Raw genomic sequence first — 16,321 nt, forward strand, 5'->3', positions numbered from 1 at the left:
CTCAGCACAGACAGGAGACCCAATATAACAGGGGGGCTCGGTTACGCACGTTTCAGCCGGGGGATAAGGTGCTTCTATTGTTACCCAGTTCAGAGTCCAAACTCCTGGCAAAGTGGCAAGGTCCGTTTGAGGTTACACGCCGGGTTGGGGCGGTGGATTATGAGATCTGCCAGCTGGAGCGACGGAGAGAAAAGCACATTTACCATATCAACCTGTTGAAGCCGTGGTTACAGCAGGAGGCTTTGTTAGTGGCGCAAGCAGATGACGTCACGGACCTGGGACCTGATCTTTCTGTGTTGGCGAAAACAGGGTCGGTACAGATTGCAGAAAATCAGACACCAACACAGAAATGTCAGGCTCGGGCGCTAGTGGCGGAGTTTCCTGACGTGTTTTCTCCCGTCCCGGGGCAGACTCGAGTAGCCCATCATCACATTGAGATTGAGCCGGGGGCGCCAGTTCGCCAGAGGCCGTACCGCATACCTGAGCGTAAAAGGCAGGTAGTGAAAGTGGAGATTGATGAGATGCTTAGACTGGGTGTAATAGAAGAGTCCCAGAGTGACTGGAACAGTCCGATTGTGTTAGTGGATAAGCCGGATGGATCAACTCGATTTTGCATTGATTTCAGGCGAGTTAATGAAAAATCGAAGTTTGATGCTTATCCCATGCCCCGAGTAGATGAATTGCTGGAGCGTCTTGGTACGGCTTACTTTATGACGACACTGGATTTAACGAAGGGGTACTGGCAGATACCCCTGACTCCGGAATCCAGAGAGAGAACGGCGTTTTCGACTCCCTTCGGGTTGTACCAATTCAGGACCATGCCCTTTGGGTTGCACGGAGCACCAGCCACTTTCCAGCGGATGATGGATCGCATTTTGCGGCCCCATCAGCAGTACGCCGCTGCTTACATAGATGACGTGGTGATCCACAGTGAGGATTGGCCGGGTCATCTGCGTAAGGTAGCGGCGGTATTGCAATCCTTGCGGGAGGCTGGGCTCACTGCTAACCCAAAGAAATGTGCCATTGGGAAGAGTGAGTCGGAGTATTTGGGGTATCGAGTAGGGAGCGGCCAGATCAGACCGCTGATTGCTAAGGTGAAAGCCTTGGCTGACTGGCCGGTCCCTACGACCAAAACCCAGGTGCGCTCTTTCTTGGGACTAGCGAGCTATTATAGGAAGTTCATCCCGAGCTTCGCTACGCTTGCTGCTCCCTTGACAGACCTCACCCGGAAGGCTGCCCCAAATACGGTTCAGTGGACGGAGCCGTGCCAGAGGGCCTTTCTCGCCTTGAAGCGAAGGCTGTGCAGCAAGCCAGTGCTGTGCAGTCCTGATTTCGGCAGGAGGTTCACCCTGCAGACGGATGCGTCAGCGACAGGTCTCGGGGCAGTGTTGTCTCAGGAGGTACGGGGAAGCGAGCACCCGGTCCTGTATATCAGCAGGAAGCTCCTGCCCCGCGAGAAAAACTACAGTACCATCGAGAAGGAGTGTCTCGCGGTAAAATGGGCAGTCGAGTCACTCCGGTACTACCTCCTGGGACGACACTTCACCCTGATTACAGATCATGCCCCCTTAGCATGGCTTCACCGGATGAAAGATAACAACGCCAGAATCACGCGGTGGTACTTGGCCCTGCAGCCCTATGCCTTCAGGGTAGTCCACCGAGCAGGGAAACTGCATCAAAACGCAGATTTTTTCTCTCGGGAAGGCATGGGGTTGTAGGATTTTCGAATGGACCGGTGGTGCCATTCTGAGGGGGAGGATATGTAACAGGGGGAGACCTGTGCTGACTCTGCTGGCGTGTTCACAGTGCTGCAGGAAGAGGGCAGCAGTCGTCCAACAACCGCCTGTCAGTCATGGCCGTGACACGGGGAGGTGGGAGTGTGTGTGTGTGGACTCTCCCTCTCTCTGAATGGCTGGGAGGCGGGTCTTGGGGTGATTGTTGGCCCTATAAGATAATGCTCTACTGTTTCCTCAGGTCTGCCAGATTTTAATGACTGGGCCAGCAGAGACCCTACGGACGGACAGAGCGGGGCTGGAAGAGAGCCGCGCGCGACTTGAAAAAGAAAAACAAAGACGCCGCGCACAGAAAGAATAAGTGTAGCGGGGAAAATAAATGGGCAGAACCCCAAAGTATATAGCGTAGCGAGGGAACAGTGGGAGTGTAGGACGGAGTCCCGGGCCGTGCGGCTAGCGACGGTTGGGGTTTGTTTTGCTGCTGAGTGCAGTACTTTATTTTGTAGATTTTGAGTATTTGTTTTTGTTTTCGTTTGCCTTCTGTTTCTTATGATTTATTGCAATGGCGTGTGCGCCATAGGTGAGCACTGAGACACCTTTACCATCGTTGGTAACAACGGTGTCTCAGTGCCACCTGGTGGCGAGAAATAAATAGTGCACCCAAGGGGTGTTTAGAAACCAAACTTTCTGTCTCCGGTGTCAGTGATTTCCCCCACCCTTCCACATAACTTAATCTTTTTTGTTATTTCTTTTGAAGTATCAATAAGAAATTACTTATTTGGTGGGTCAATCAATAGATTTTTACTTAAGTAAGCTTAAAACTTAAATGCAGCAGAAAGCTTATAAATTTAAATATTTAACCTAATAATGCACTGTACAAGAAATGAACATAAACAACCCTCTGGAGCTTTAATAATTGTATTTATTTTTTTACATTCCTGTAGCCTTCTACAACCACTGGCACACGGTACAGATGATCAATGAAATTTAAGAAGTGGTTTGTGGATTCTGTCATAGTGGGTGAACAGATCAATTATCACACTGGTAAAAAAAAAAAAGTGCTTGTTTGCACAGCTGATTTTGAGCTGGATCATATATGTGTGAGTATGCAATGGTTTATTGATTTTGAGCTGGATCATATATGTGTGAGTATGCAATGGTTTTAAACTCTGATTTCATCTCAGTTGCATTACTTGGACTGTTTTCCTTTGCAGCTGCTGTTTTAAGGCCTAGAAGCAAGATCTCTATATCAAATACCAAATTAAATGCCACAAAATGTCCTTTAATATGGTTAAGGATTCTGAAAAAAACTATCAGGGAGTTTCACTGTTGAGAAAAAGTGAAACACTCAGGCTGCCATCAGTAAAATTGTAAATAAATGAATTATTTTGTTTTGTAGTATCCATTATTGTACATTCAACCCAATAACAAAATCTGCTTATAAATAGGCCAAGGAACCGTGAATTCACTGAAATGGAGACAAAACACAAGGCAGAAACTGTGGACCTTTAATGGTGAACATCAGTGGGGCAAGTATGAGCACATTATTGTGATCTCAATGTTGTATTGTTAATTGAAATGTCCTTTTCTTTTTACTTGTAGATTGCTAATCTCCTGTAAAATGAATCTGATTAAATCAAAGCGTCTTGAACTGTCAGAACTAATGACTCGAATTGACTCGAGCCAGATAGGTGACTCGACTCCAGCAAAAGACTCGATTCGACTCGAGTCTCACCTCACTGTGATTTGATTACAACACTGTGTTAAGACAGAACAGGGTGGAACTGGGTGTGAACCTGATTCACACCACAGTCAACATCACAGCATTTCTACACTAGCAATATCAATGCTGTATGTAATATGTCACACTGTAGTTTAAATATGTTATTAGAGACAATACTGAAATGGAAAACAGCTTGTTACAATACAATTACAATGACACACTCAAATCTTCACACCATGTTATACTTATCATTGTTACAATACAATTACAATGACACACTCAAATCTTCACACCATGTTATACTTATCATTGTTACAATACAATTACAATGACACACTCAAATCTTCACACCATGTTATACTTATCATTGTTACAATACAATTACAATGACACACTCAAATCTTCACACCATGTTATACTTATCATTGTTACAATACAATTACAATGACACACTCAAATCTTCACACCATGTTATACTTATCATTGTTACAATACAATTACAATGACACACTCAAATCTTCACACCATGTTATACTTATCATTGTTACAATACAATTACAATGACACACTCAAATCTTCACACCATGTTATACTTATCATTGTTACAATACAATTACAATGACACACTCAAATCTTCACACCATGTTATACTTATCATTGTATGTCTTTGTTCATTGGTAAATCCTAAGTTTTACTGGTAACTGTCAACATTTATGAAGTAAGGTGATAGTAAGACCCCATCCATCACTACTTACCATTGTCCCTGGGAACCTCAATAAACTCCTCTGTGCGTATAGGAACAGGAAGCTGGGCAGCAGAGGCAGGCTCTGAGGAAACAAACATGAACTTAAACCCGGAAAGAACATGCAGTAAATATACATGACATACTTATTATTTTATTATTTTGATTTATTGATTTATTTATTTATTGCATTTATATAGTGCATATTATACAAAAGTATCACAAAGCACTGTACAGTACACAGCCAAAAAAAAGAACAAACCACAATACATTTGTATAGCATGTCACACATACGACTGCCACAATCAGACTATTTAAATAACAGATTTAAATAACAGTATACACGTAATAATAATACAAAAGCATTCATTTTAAAGTTACATTAAAACCCACTAAGATAAGAAAGCCATTTTATAAAAGTGCATTTTTAGTCTTGACTTGAAAACTGTAACGGTCCCAGCTTCCCTGACAAACGAAGGCAGAGCATTCCATAATTTAGGAGCGCTACAAGAAAAAGCCCTACCTCCCGTGTTGCTTTTGTTGACCCTAGGAATAACCAGCAGCCCCGCATCCTGTGATCTCAGAGTGCGGTTTGGAAGATGTGGGGTCAGTAACTCCTGCAAATAACTAGGTGCTAATCCATTCAGGACCTTGTAAGTTAACAGCAAAATCTTAAAATCAATTCTATACTGCACAGGGAGTCAGGGTAAAGAGACCGAAACATGGGGTAATATGTTCACTTTTTCTGGGTTTAGTCAGAATTCTAGCAGCAGTATTCTGAACAAGCTGCAAGCGGGATACCACATGTTTTGGGACACCAGAAAAAAGTGCATTGCAATATCAATTCTAAATGAAACAAAGGCATGCATTAGTCGGATACGGAAATAATTGGTCTAAGTTTGGCTATAGTTCTGAAATGGTAAAAAGATAATTTAGTAACTTCCCTAATATGAGTCTCAAATGCTAGATAATGATCAAAGATGATCCCCAAACTCTTAATTTCTAGTTTAAATTTTGATGAGAGACTGCAAGGGTCAAGCTCATGTAATCCCACATTTCCTTTTAGTTGGTTCTGTGATTCCACTGGCATGACCTCTGTTTTATCTGAATTCAACATTAGAATATTCTGTGACATCCAATTGTCTGTAAGGCAAGTAACTAATCACACCCTGGCAGAAGAATTCCCTGGCTTTAGGGACAGATATAGCTGGGTTTCACCTTTTCTTGCTCTTGTTTGTTTTGTTTATCTTTATTTATACTGAATAAGAAAGCTTTCACTCAGCTTACACTGTGTGTTGTCTAACATTTGTCAACCCCCCATTGTGTGCTGAGTGTCCATTAGGCAGCTGTAACAATCAGCCTGTGTGTTTGAATGCATGCTTACCACACTGGCTGGGCAACACAAAGGACTCTGGAGTTCGCTCTGGCAGGGGTGGTGGAGTTTCTTCACCAGCGTGGTTATCTGAAGCGGCTAAAACTAAGAAAGAAGACATGGTGAAGAAGTGTGTACAGTGACTATGAAAGCAAAGCGCAGAACCCTACGTGGTACACCTTGACAAAAAGCATGGCAGTGCAGGAGGGCCTGGCACAGTGGTAAAGGTTCATGGTGAAGCATATTGAAATGAAACTGGTGCAAGGCCTCTGTAGAAATCACTAGTGTCCAGCAGTTTTAATAGAAGAACAGCTTAGTGCTCCCCCATTATTTACCCATTGCTCTAAAAAGCTGGTAAATGACAACATTGCTGTTATAGCAAAGTTGCACATTCTTTAAGGAAAGGCAATTCCAAGAGTGTCACATTGTGTGAAACATCAAAATTATATAAAAAAAGGGGGAAGTAAAATTAAGAAGAATGTATTAATAGAAGCAGTCAGTTTCTCACAGGAATCTGAGTCAGGGTATTCATGTCTTGTTTGTGTATAAGACGTCCATTTAAGAAGACCTGCAAAAAGATTCAATATATAAATTAGAAGACGTGGGTATAATGGATACAGCGTTCATCAAAGAGTCAAAGGGTTACTGTGAAAGGTTCAGGATATACTAAGCTGGATCACCATGTTTAGTATTTCCGCTTTGAAAACTAAGATAACGCCCACCTTCTGTTGCGTTTCCCCTGTTATCGGGATGACTGGGTTGGTGTTCTGATAAAGTGCCATTCAAAGACATACTGACCTCGAGATGAAGAGGTGTTGTAACTAGGGATCTTGGTCCAGTGGTCAAGGGCTCTCTCCCCCCATTCACTAGCGTTTCCACTAGACCCCCCGAGGACATCCTGAGATCCATCAAGGGAATCAATAATATCTGCAGAGAAGTAAGGATCCTCCACAGTATAACAGAAGCCAGCATGGTCCTGAGAAGCAGGATGAAAGGGAGAGGGATCCGCAGGTTCACTCCAGTGCTCTTTGTTTGCTGGAGCTAGTTCCCAGTAAGGGCGAGTGAAGCTGAGATCCTCCAGCCCGTCCAGCACCCCTCTGTACTGGTCCAGGTTATTCAAGGAACGTGATGTGTGTTCCTGGCGAAGGTCCAACAAGGCTCCCATCATTCCCTGGCCACATTCCTCCCCTGGATAGCCCTGAGTAAAAGGATTTGATTTCACCCTGCATACTGGTATCTTACCACCAGGCCCATCTCTAGGGTTTGTTAATCCTGAAGACAGGTAACTGTCCTCTGTCCTGTCTGAGTCTAAGCTGAGGACATTCTCCTGATCTATCCCCCAGCTATTGTTGTGGATAAACATAGAAAGGTGCTGCCTTCTTCTAATTTCAGACAAGCCTGCGCTGCTGCACCTTATATCTGCATCAGGGTCGTAAGAGTCTGTGTGCCTCACGGGGCTGAAGCTGTGCCGGGTGCTCTGTGGCTGAGTGTTGGCCTGGTTTGCAGAGGAAGTCAATGGTGCAATTTCTTGTGCAAGATCAAAACAATGATTAAGAGTTTTCTCTGGCCTTTCCTCATCTGAATATCTGAGTAGAAAAAGCACAAATACACATAGTCATTTCATATCATATATTAAATTTAAAAATGAAACAACACTTGACAGGGAAACTGGCAGAACTTCACCATTGATTAAAGTTACTAACTTTGTGAAGCCTAAACCTGGGACATGACTGGGGGGGGGGGGGGGAATGTTATTCTTTTTATTAACCCTGTAAAACCGCATATCTGTATCACACATTATATATACAGATGTGCTCAAATTTGTTGGTACCCTTACAGCATTGGAATAATGCTTCATTCCTCCTGAAAAGTGATGAAATTAAAAGCTATTTTATCATGTATACTTGCATGCCTTTGGTATGTCATTGAATAAAGCAAAAAAGCTGTGAAAAGAGATGAATTATTGCTTATTCTACAAAGATATTCTAAAATGGCCTGGACACATTTGTTGGTACCCCTTAGAAAAGATAATAAATAATTGGATTATAGTGATATTTCAAACTAATCCGTTTCTTTAATTAGTATCACACATGTCTCCAATCTTGTAATCAGTCATTCAGCCTATTTAAATGGAGAAAAGTAGTCACTGTGCTGTTTGGTATCATTGTGTGCACCACACTGAACATGGACCAGAGAAAGCAAAGGAGAGAGTTGTCTGAGGAGATCAGAAAGAAAATAATAGACAAGCATAGTAAAGGTAAAGGCTACAAGACCATCTCCAAGCAGCTTAATGTTCCTGTGACAAGAGTTGCAAATATTATTAAGAAGTTTAAGGTCCATGGAACTGTAGCCAACCTCCCTGGGCGCGGCCGCAAGAGGAAAATCGACCCCAGATTGAACAGAATGATAGTGCGAATGGTAGAAAAAGAGCCAAGGATAACTGCCAAAGAGATACAAGCTGAACTCCAAGGTGAAGGTACGTCAGTTTCTGATCGCACCAGCTTTTTGAGCGAAAGTGGGCTCCATGGAAGAAGACCCAGGAGGACTCCACTTTTTAAGGAAAAAATTTAAAAAGGCCAGACTGGAATTTGCTAAAATGCATATTGACAAGCCACAATCCTTCTGGGAGAATGTCCTTTGGACAGATGAGTCAAAACTGGAGCTTTTTGGCAAGTCACATCAGCTCTATGTTCACAGACGAAAAAATGAAGCTTTCAAAGAAAAGAACACCATACCTACAGTGAAACATGGAGGAGGCTCGGTTATGTTTTGGGGCTGCTTTGCTACGCCTGGCACAGGGTGCCTTGAATCTGTGCAGGGCACAATGAAATCTCAAGACTATCAAGACATGTGAAACGTACTGCCCAGTGTCAGAAAGCTCTGTCTCAGTCGCAGGTCATGGGTCCTCCAACAGGATAATGACCCAAAACACACAGCTAAAAGCACCCAAGAATGGATAAGAACAAAACATTGGACTATTCTGAAGTGGCCTTCTATGAGTCCTGATCTGAATCCTATCGAACATCTATGGAAAGAGCTGAAACTTGCAGTCTGTAGAAGGCACCCATCAAACCTGAGACAGCTGGAGCAGTTTGCTCAGGAAGAGTGGGCCAAATTACCTGTTAACAGGTGCAGAAGTCTCATTGAGAGCTACAGAAAATGTTTGATTGCAGTGATTGCCTCTAAATGTTGTGCAACAAAATATTAGGTTAGCGGTCCCATCATTTTTGTCCATGCCATTTTCATTTGTTTTATTATTTACAATATTATGTTGAATAAAAAATCAAAAGCAAAGTCTGATTTCTATTAAATATGGAATAAACAATGGTGGATGCCAATTACTTTTGTCAGTTTCAAGTTATTTCAGAGAAAATTGTGCATTCTTCGTTTTTTGTGGAGGGGTACCAACAAATTTGAGCACGTCTGTATATACCCCAAAATAACATTTTACTAAACCTGTGGGGACACCAGGACCTGCTCCCTAAAAAGGAGACTGTCCCGGGAAAATCAGGGTGGTTGGTAGCTTTACCATTGATAGTTATTAATACAGACATACATTTACAGCACAGCTACAATAAAGATATTTTCAGTCTACAAGCAGACAATGAATCTGATGCTGTCATAAAAGCACTACTTTCCTGCCAGCCACTCTGGCCATTATAAAGTTTGAAAAGCATACCTGTAAACTTGCACTGGTTCCACAATATTAGATTCTTGGCTTGCTGTTGTCTCACTTTCAGATGAGATATCCAAAGGTGTAGATAGACTCTGTAAAGGACAGTGAATGCACTATTAAAACTGAAACTAACTGATGGGAGTAGTTTGATGTATCTTCAGTCAAAATAATAGATACAGAACACTCAAATAATAATACATTGAGATGGTATATTTGCAAATGTTTGCTGCAGTGCAAAATGAGTTGCCTTTTCTTCCAAAACCGGGAAACAAACCCTCCAGGGTAAAGAGTGAAACTAACAAGTTAATGAAAGGACTACAACAGTCACCCATGATGTTTTGTTCTCCGTTTAAATCTCATTTTTCTTGTCTGACAAACTGGCGTGCAGTATCCTTGGAAATAGCCCAAAGTAGCCCCATTTGTGCCAATACTGTATAGTAGGACTTTGCCTAAGAACGGTCCAGCAGCTGCCTCTAGCTGCCTGGAACTCTGCTGTAGTGATAAACACTGTGTATGCGGTGGCTTCACTTCACAGTATTTACATTCTGCTCCAAAGTGTGAAGAGGGTTGAAAAACATGGGCAGGGTTGATTAACAGTTACTCACACAGCAATGTAGATGTTTGCAATTAAAATGATATACACCATTATATGCTAGTGTGCCGCATACATGTGTAATTTGTGTTTGAGTGCAATGGATGCAAAACTAATATCAGCTGATGTTAAAAATCAACAAAGTCGTAGATGTGACAGATACCATTAGACCAAGGTAATGCTTTCATTTTATCTACATTCATATCAATGTAAAAGAGGTAGGAAAAGAAATACAGTTATTGGCCCTATTAATATGTTAGTAAGATATTACCATTTAACAAATAAAAAAGTGGAGTAAAATAATTTCTAATATTCATGAAACAGTTCTAGACTTCTGGTAAATAAGCCATCAACAGTCTAGAACACTTTCATGAGCATAGAAGATCTTTTAATTAAGAAAAACAGACTTTGAAAAAGCATTCCTAAAATGACTCATGATAAGAGTCTGTCTGATTGAAACTTTCTATGAGCTAGCATTGTGAGCGGAAACTACACCCACACTATGTCTCAGTGTGAGCGCCACTTTGTGTCATGCTAGACTCTGAGGAGACAGGCTGGGTGCTGCAGTGCAGAGCTGGTTCCTGCTTCAGTCGGGAGTGGAGTCCATCACCGGGCCCTAATGAACCCACCTGCTCAGGCAGCCCAGTGAAGAGGTTCTGAAAGAGCATGCTGGCTTTCGCCTCTGCTGAGCCAAGAGGCAAGGCAAACATTGTCCTCCTCACAAAACCCCAGCTTCAAAACTGCCACTGAAGCATGCAATCCTATGCATGGTACTGTATGTATGAATGATGTTGCTAAGTGGCTGCTTTTGCCTATTGAAGTCACAGGCTCACTAGTATAGAGGTTCATTTATGGACAGGCTTGCTACCCATTTCTAACAGTACAGAAAACAGGCATGCTCCAAAGACATTTGATAAAGACCTGAAGGTGCAGCACAAAAAGTGAAAGGTTTAAAATGTTGCCATGATGTAAACATGGAAACTACAGAAAAGCAGCAGCTTTAAGACATGAGTAAATGAAAGCAGAGCTTCAAGACATGAGTAAATGAAAGCAGAGCGTCAAGACATGAGTAAATGAAAGCAGAGCTTCAAGACATGAGTAAATGAAAACAGAGCTTCAAGACATGAGTAAATGAAAGCAGAGCTTCAAGACATGAGTAAATGAAAGCAGAGCTTCAAGACATGAGTAAATGAAAGCAGAGCTTCAAGACATGAGTAAATTAAAGCACAGCTTCAAGACATAAGTAAATGAAAGCACAGCTTCAAGACATGAGTAAATGAAAGCAGAGCTTCAAGACATGAGTAAATGAAAGCAGAGCTTCAACGTGAGTAAATGAAAGCAGCGCTTTAAGACATGAGTAAATGAAAGCAGAGCTTCAAGACATGAGTAAATGAAAGCACATCTTCAAGACATGAGTAAATGAAAGCAGAGCTTCAAGACATGAGTAAATGAAAGCAGAGCTTCAAGACATGAGTAAATGAAAGCACAGCTTCAATGTGAGTAAATGAAAGCACAGCTTCAAGACATGAGTAAATGAAAGCAGAGCTTCAAGACGTGAGTAAATGCAAGTCTGTTTTTTTCACACCCAGCCACCTTTTTCTTTAAGGCCTTTGGCTGGTTTCTACAGTAAATGACCACATCCGGCAAAAACACTATTGATAAATTAAGTTATGTGTCAGAGCTCAGCACAACCACAGGCTGTGCTAAAATTGAACAGGAAGTTTCAAACTGACCCTAGTATTTGATAGTTGTACAGGACAGAGGTGCCTGTCTCATACTTTTAGTTAGGAAACAGCCACACTGGCACTCCAGTTTTGAACTGGCTCACAAAATGCTTCCACTGCTGACATTTCTAAATGGGATAAAACATGTGCAAGATATCTGAATTGATCTTACCTCAGTCACGTGCAATTTGCAATCTCTGCCCATGTTCTCTAAATGTTTCTGGAACAAGTGCTTTACTGAAGTGTAAACAAGTTCGTACTGCTCCTGAAAAGAGGAAAAAAAGACCCTTTCTTCAAATACTAAAAATTGGAATTTCTCTTAATGCCTTTATATGGCATGATATTTATGGTAGAAAATCCAATACAATTAATACCATACCCAATAACATCCCAGTTTAAACTGTATTCTATGGAATTACCTTCCAGTAAATACATAACTACATGCATGTGGTGAATGTCAGCATATTGAATTTCTACCTTGGTTTGGACAAGGGACGGCCTTTGTGTTCTCATTTCCTGAACCAAATCGAAGACACTGAAGTTCTCGGGGATAATCTGAATACAAAACAGTAAAAGAAGAGAGCAGTTAAAAACCACCGAGTGAATCAATTGAGGAACCCTTCAGACTTCCCATATGGGGTCCTGTCACAAGCACACACAGATTCAAGCAGAAATCTTTCAGAACCAAAGGGAATGTCACCTCTGTTCTACACAGATACACAGTTGTCTGTCTGAGCAATGCATCAAATATAAAATGTACTATAGATATAACATGTTTGTCAATGAACCCTAAGTGTGTTGGTAGATCTGTTTGTGAATGGGTATTTGTATTCTGCCTTGGGATCCTAACGCTTCTAAAATCTTTCACAGGTATAACAACATATTTGTGTGTCTGTCTGTGTGAGGTATTTTCTTGATGATCTCTTTCCAGCATTGATTTGAGATAAGAACCCTGTGAACCACACAGTCTGACAGAGCCGGTCCCAGGTGTGGCCTGATAAAGACACAGGAGTGTCAAACTGCTGCATCGGCCACACCTTAATGTTTGGGACACACGTTAGCTTAAAGATCCATAAAGCATCTCTAAATGTGTTATTATTAGTTTTAATAATTAGTAACAAGGAATAACACTATAGTTCTGATAAAGCAGAAGGATCTCAGTGACTTCACAAGGGGCTTGACAGTGGGGCTCGTGCAACCAGCCCGTCTGCATTGACCTATGTGTCCAGCAGGACAGTCTCACGGGTGTTTCTGGAAAAACCACCGAAAGCATACATCTGGTCACAAGCGGGCCATCGACATATAAAACAGGATGACCAGCAACAGATGTGCTGCAGTGACTCCAATCCCAGAAAGCTTCATTCATCGTTACTGATTACTGATAGGTGTACCCTTACCCCGTTGTTTAGCAGCTTCCAGGTGTAGTCAATGGCACATATCGCTCCGGTCCTGCCGCAGCCAGCACTGTTACACAAGGGAAGTAATGTTAAAACTTTACAATGCACTAGTAAGACCTCATCTAGAATATTGTGTTCAGTTCTGGTCACCTCGCTACAAAAAGGATATTGCTGCTCTAGAAAGACTGCAAAGAAGAGTGACCAGAATTATCCCGGGTTTAAAAGGCATGTCGTATGCAGACAGGCTTAAAGAATTGAATCTATTCAGTCTTGAACAAAGAAGACCACGTGGTGATCTGATTCAAACATTCAAAAGTCTAAAAGGTATTGACAATGTCGACCCAGGGGACTTTTCTGACCTGAAAAAAGAAACAAGGACCAGGGGTCACAAATGGAGAGTAGATAAAGGAGCATTCAGAGCAGAAAATAGGAGGCACTTTTTTACACAAAGAATTGTGGGAGCCTGGAACCAACTCCCCAGTAATGTTGTTGAAGCTGACACCCTGGGATCCTTCAAGAAGCTGCTTGATGAGATTCTGGGATCAATAAGCTACTAACAACCAAACGAGGAAGATGGGCTGAATGGCCTCCTCTCGTTAAACAAAAAACAAATAATATAACAAACCCTATCAACACCCCCAACACAATCAGACGCAAGACTAATTATGGGATGTATGTAAAGTTCCCTGTTTTATAAATTATGCATAAATCCTTATAAAATAGTCTAATACACCATGGCAAAAGCATAACGCAGACCATGTGTACATTATGCACAGAGTTAAATACGGTGGTAATGCATTATTTAAAATGGGGGGCTGTTGCAAGGAATCAGTATTTGCAATTAAACTGGGTAAATATATTTGCATCTCAAGGGTGACATCTGAGGATCACCACTTTTTCCCCATCCATTTAAGATTCAAAAGCTTTCTTCTGCAAGAATGCATTTAGACTCCAAGAGATTTCTGACAGCTTCAGCAGCTGTGTGCTTGAATTCAAAAGGGAAATAAGATTTGGGTCTGCAATGTTTTTTTTTAATAAGAATTGTGTCTGTAGTGTTTTTAATAAGAATTGAATCTGCAGTGTTTTTAATAAGAAGGGTCTGCAGTGTTTTTAATAAGAATTGAATCTGCAGTGTTTTTAATAATTGAGTCTGCAGTGTTTTTAATAAGAATTGAATCTGCAGTGTTTTTAATAAGAAGGGTCTGCAGTGTTTTTAATAAGAATTGAATCTGCAGTGTTTTTTAATAAGAAAGGTCTGCAGTGTTTTTAATAATTGAGTCTGCAGTGTTTTTAATAAGAATTGAATCTGCAGTGTTTTTAATAAGAAGGGTCTGCAGTGTTTTTAATAAGAATTGAATCTGCAGTGTTTTTAATAAGAATTGAATCTGCAGTGTTTTTAATAATCGAGTCTGCAGTGTTTTTAATAAGAATTGAATCTGCAGTGTTTTTTTTTTAATAAGAATTGAGTGCTGTTTTTTTTTTTAATAAGAACTGAGTCTGCAGTGTTTTTTTAAGCTGTTGGCCAAGCAGTCACTTCCTTTGACTAGAAAAAAAAATCTTCCATGACAGCAGGGGACGGGGGGAGGTGGGGATGGGGGGATGGGGGGACGACAGAGATAGGAGGGTGTTAGTGTGTGTGTGCGTGTGTGTGTGTGCGTGTGTGCGCATGCGTGTGTGTGTGTGTGTTTGTGCGCATGTGTGTGTGTGTGAAAACACTCTGAAAAACAGATAGACATCTTTGTACGTTTTATTTATAAATTGAAAACCGCAACACAGACCATGAATCAACGATCAACCTTCTTTCTTAGTTAAACTTTTCTACACGAATGTTTGAGAGAAGAAAGGGAAAAGGTATTGACGGTGTTGACACAGCGTGGGGATCTTTTTTCCTGGTTGGGCTCGGTTCTTACCTGCAGTGGATACAGAGTGGGACGTCATCGTGTTCCTGATAGGAACGCATTTCCCAGATCATCTCCAGCATTGGGTCTATGGAGCTGGGGACTCCATGGTCTGGCCAGTTAACATAGTGGAGTTGATAAATTGCACGACATTCCTGTAAGGAACAAGCATAGAATAAAAGTATGTACAGTAATCACACCACGGAAAAAAGCTGCTGTGTGCGAAAACTGTAAATGCTGAAGCTACAAACGATGACAATAATAAATGTTTCATACAGTCAGTGCATCAATATTCAGGATTTGCAGATTCCCATCTCTGGTATTCTTCACCTTGTGTGTTTTGCTCTTTCATTTAATTGTTTTCCATTTATATTACATGCACTGCTAACAGCCAACTAGATTTGTAAGACATCAGTCAATATATTGCATACTTACATTAAATAAGGTTGCTTTAAGTATCCTAACAACATAATCGCCTTTATTTTCCTCAGATTCCTATCAAATAAAGAAAATTGAACATGTTTGAAAAGCTGTACACACACACACATATATATATACACACACAATGGAACAATAAACATGTACAAAAGAGTGGGGGTATTTTCTCAAAGTAAGTTTCAACACAACTTAATAAGCCTGTTTTACATGAAAGCGCAGCTGCGTTCACACTGCACTGCAGAGTGGAGCTTGTAAACAGCTTTCGCATTTACATTTCTATAACACTTGTCATGCTTTAAAGACCAGGCTGCTTTCTGGTATGTAGATAGCGCTCTGTCCTAAATTAACAGTAAATACATATTTCATAGCAGAGCGCTGAAGGTTAAAGACAGGAACCTAACCACTCTCACCACAAAAAGCTAAAGTTTCCATTGCAGTCACTTGGCAACCTCAGAAGAGATAGAATGTGCAGGTAGTAAAAAGATGTGAATAGACTTTATTGCAAGTACTCTTAGGAAGATTCTATCCCGTTACAAACAGCAAGGTCTTCATAAGAAGTAGCAGCGATCATCACATTAAGATGCACTCACGCATGAAATGGAGAAAATGCCACACTTAAACGTCTCCTCTTCCGGGGCTGCCCAGTAACGCTCACATTTTTTCTGTGGGAAGAAAAAAATAAATGTCACTTGCCTTGAATCATATAATGTATAGATCAAAATCCCTTGTCTCCTTGCACCACTTCATTTCAATTGTTGGTGGAAGATTTAGCCACTGGTGCTATGACCCTGCTGGGGTTGCATTAACAGATAGAAAACACTGGCCATTTCAACATGATTCTGACAAAATGGAAAACTGGACTCTAACCTCTATGCACGGTACTTTGTAAACTGAACTCTAACCTCTATGTACGGTACTTTGTAAACTGAACTCTAACCTCTATGCACGGTACTTTGTAAACTGAACTCTAACCTCTATGTACGGTACTTTGTAAACTGAACTCTAACCTCTATGCACGGTACTTTG

The 16,321-nt window shown here is 41.3% G+C and overlaps 1 protein-coding gene across 4 annotated transcripts in view; it reads right to left on the reverse strand.

The window, feature by feature from the left end:
• LOC117426362 (tyrosine-protein phosphatase non-receptor type 22-like) overlaps window positions 1-16,321 on the reverse strand; it is a 50,759-nt gene that overhangs the window by 23,598 nt on the left and 10,840 nt on the right. For 3 of the 4 annotated variants that reach the window (XR_009309297.1, XM_059004169.1, XM_059004167.1), the window contains exons 6-16: window positions 15,886-15,957; window positions 15,293-15,352; window positions 14,870-15,012; window positions 12,960-13,026; window positions 12,040-12,117; window positions 11,735-11,827; window positions 9,250-9,338; window positions 6,369-7,156; window positions 6,079-6,138; window positions 5,583-5,675; window positions 4,212-4,283 (exon numbers count right to left, since the gene is read on the reverse strand). Coding sequence is in view for 3 of the 4 variants with exons in the window: in XM_059004169.1 (XP_058860152.1) it covers window positions 4,212-4,283; window positions 5,583-5,675; window positions 6,079-6,138; window positions 6,369-7,156; window positions 9,250-9,338; window positions 11,735-11,827; window positions 12,040-12,117; window positions 12,960-13,026; window positions 14,870-15,012; window positions 15,293-15,352; window positions 15,886-15,957 (1,615 nt within the window). In the remaining variant the exon portion in view is untranslated. The remainder of the gene's footprint in view (window positions 1-4,211; window positions 4,284-5,582; window positions 5,676-6,078; window positions 6,139-6,368; window positions 7,157-9,249; window positions 9,339-11,734; window positions 11,828-12,039; window positions 12,118-12,959; window positions 13,027-14,869; window positions 15,013-15,292; window positions 15,353-15,885; window positions 15,958-16,321) is intronic. The other variant, XM_059004168.1, reaches the window with a different exon arrangement.

Source organism: Acipenser ruthenus, chromosome 29, assembly GCF_902713425.1.
Source record: "Acipenser ruthenus chromosome 29, fAciRut3.2 maternal haplotype, whole genome shotgun sequence".
Classification (NCBI taxonomy): Eukaryota; Metazoa; Chordata; class Actinopteri; order Acipenseriformes; family Acipenseridae; genus Acipenser; species Acipenser ruthenus.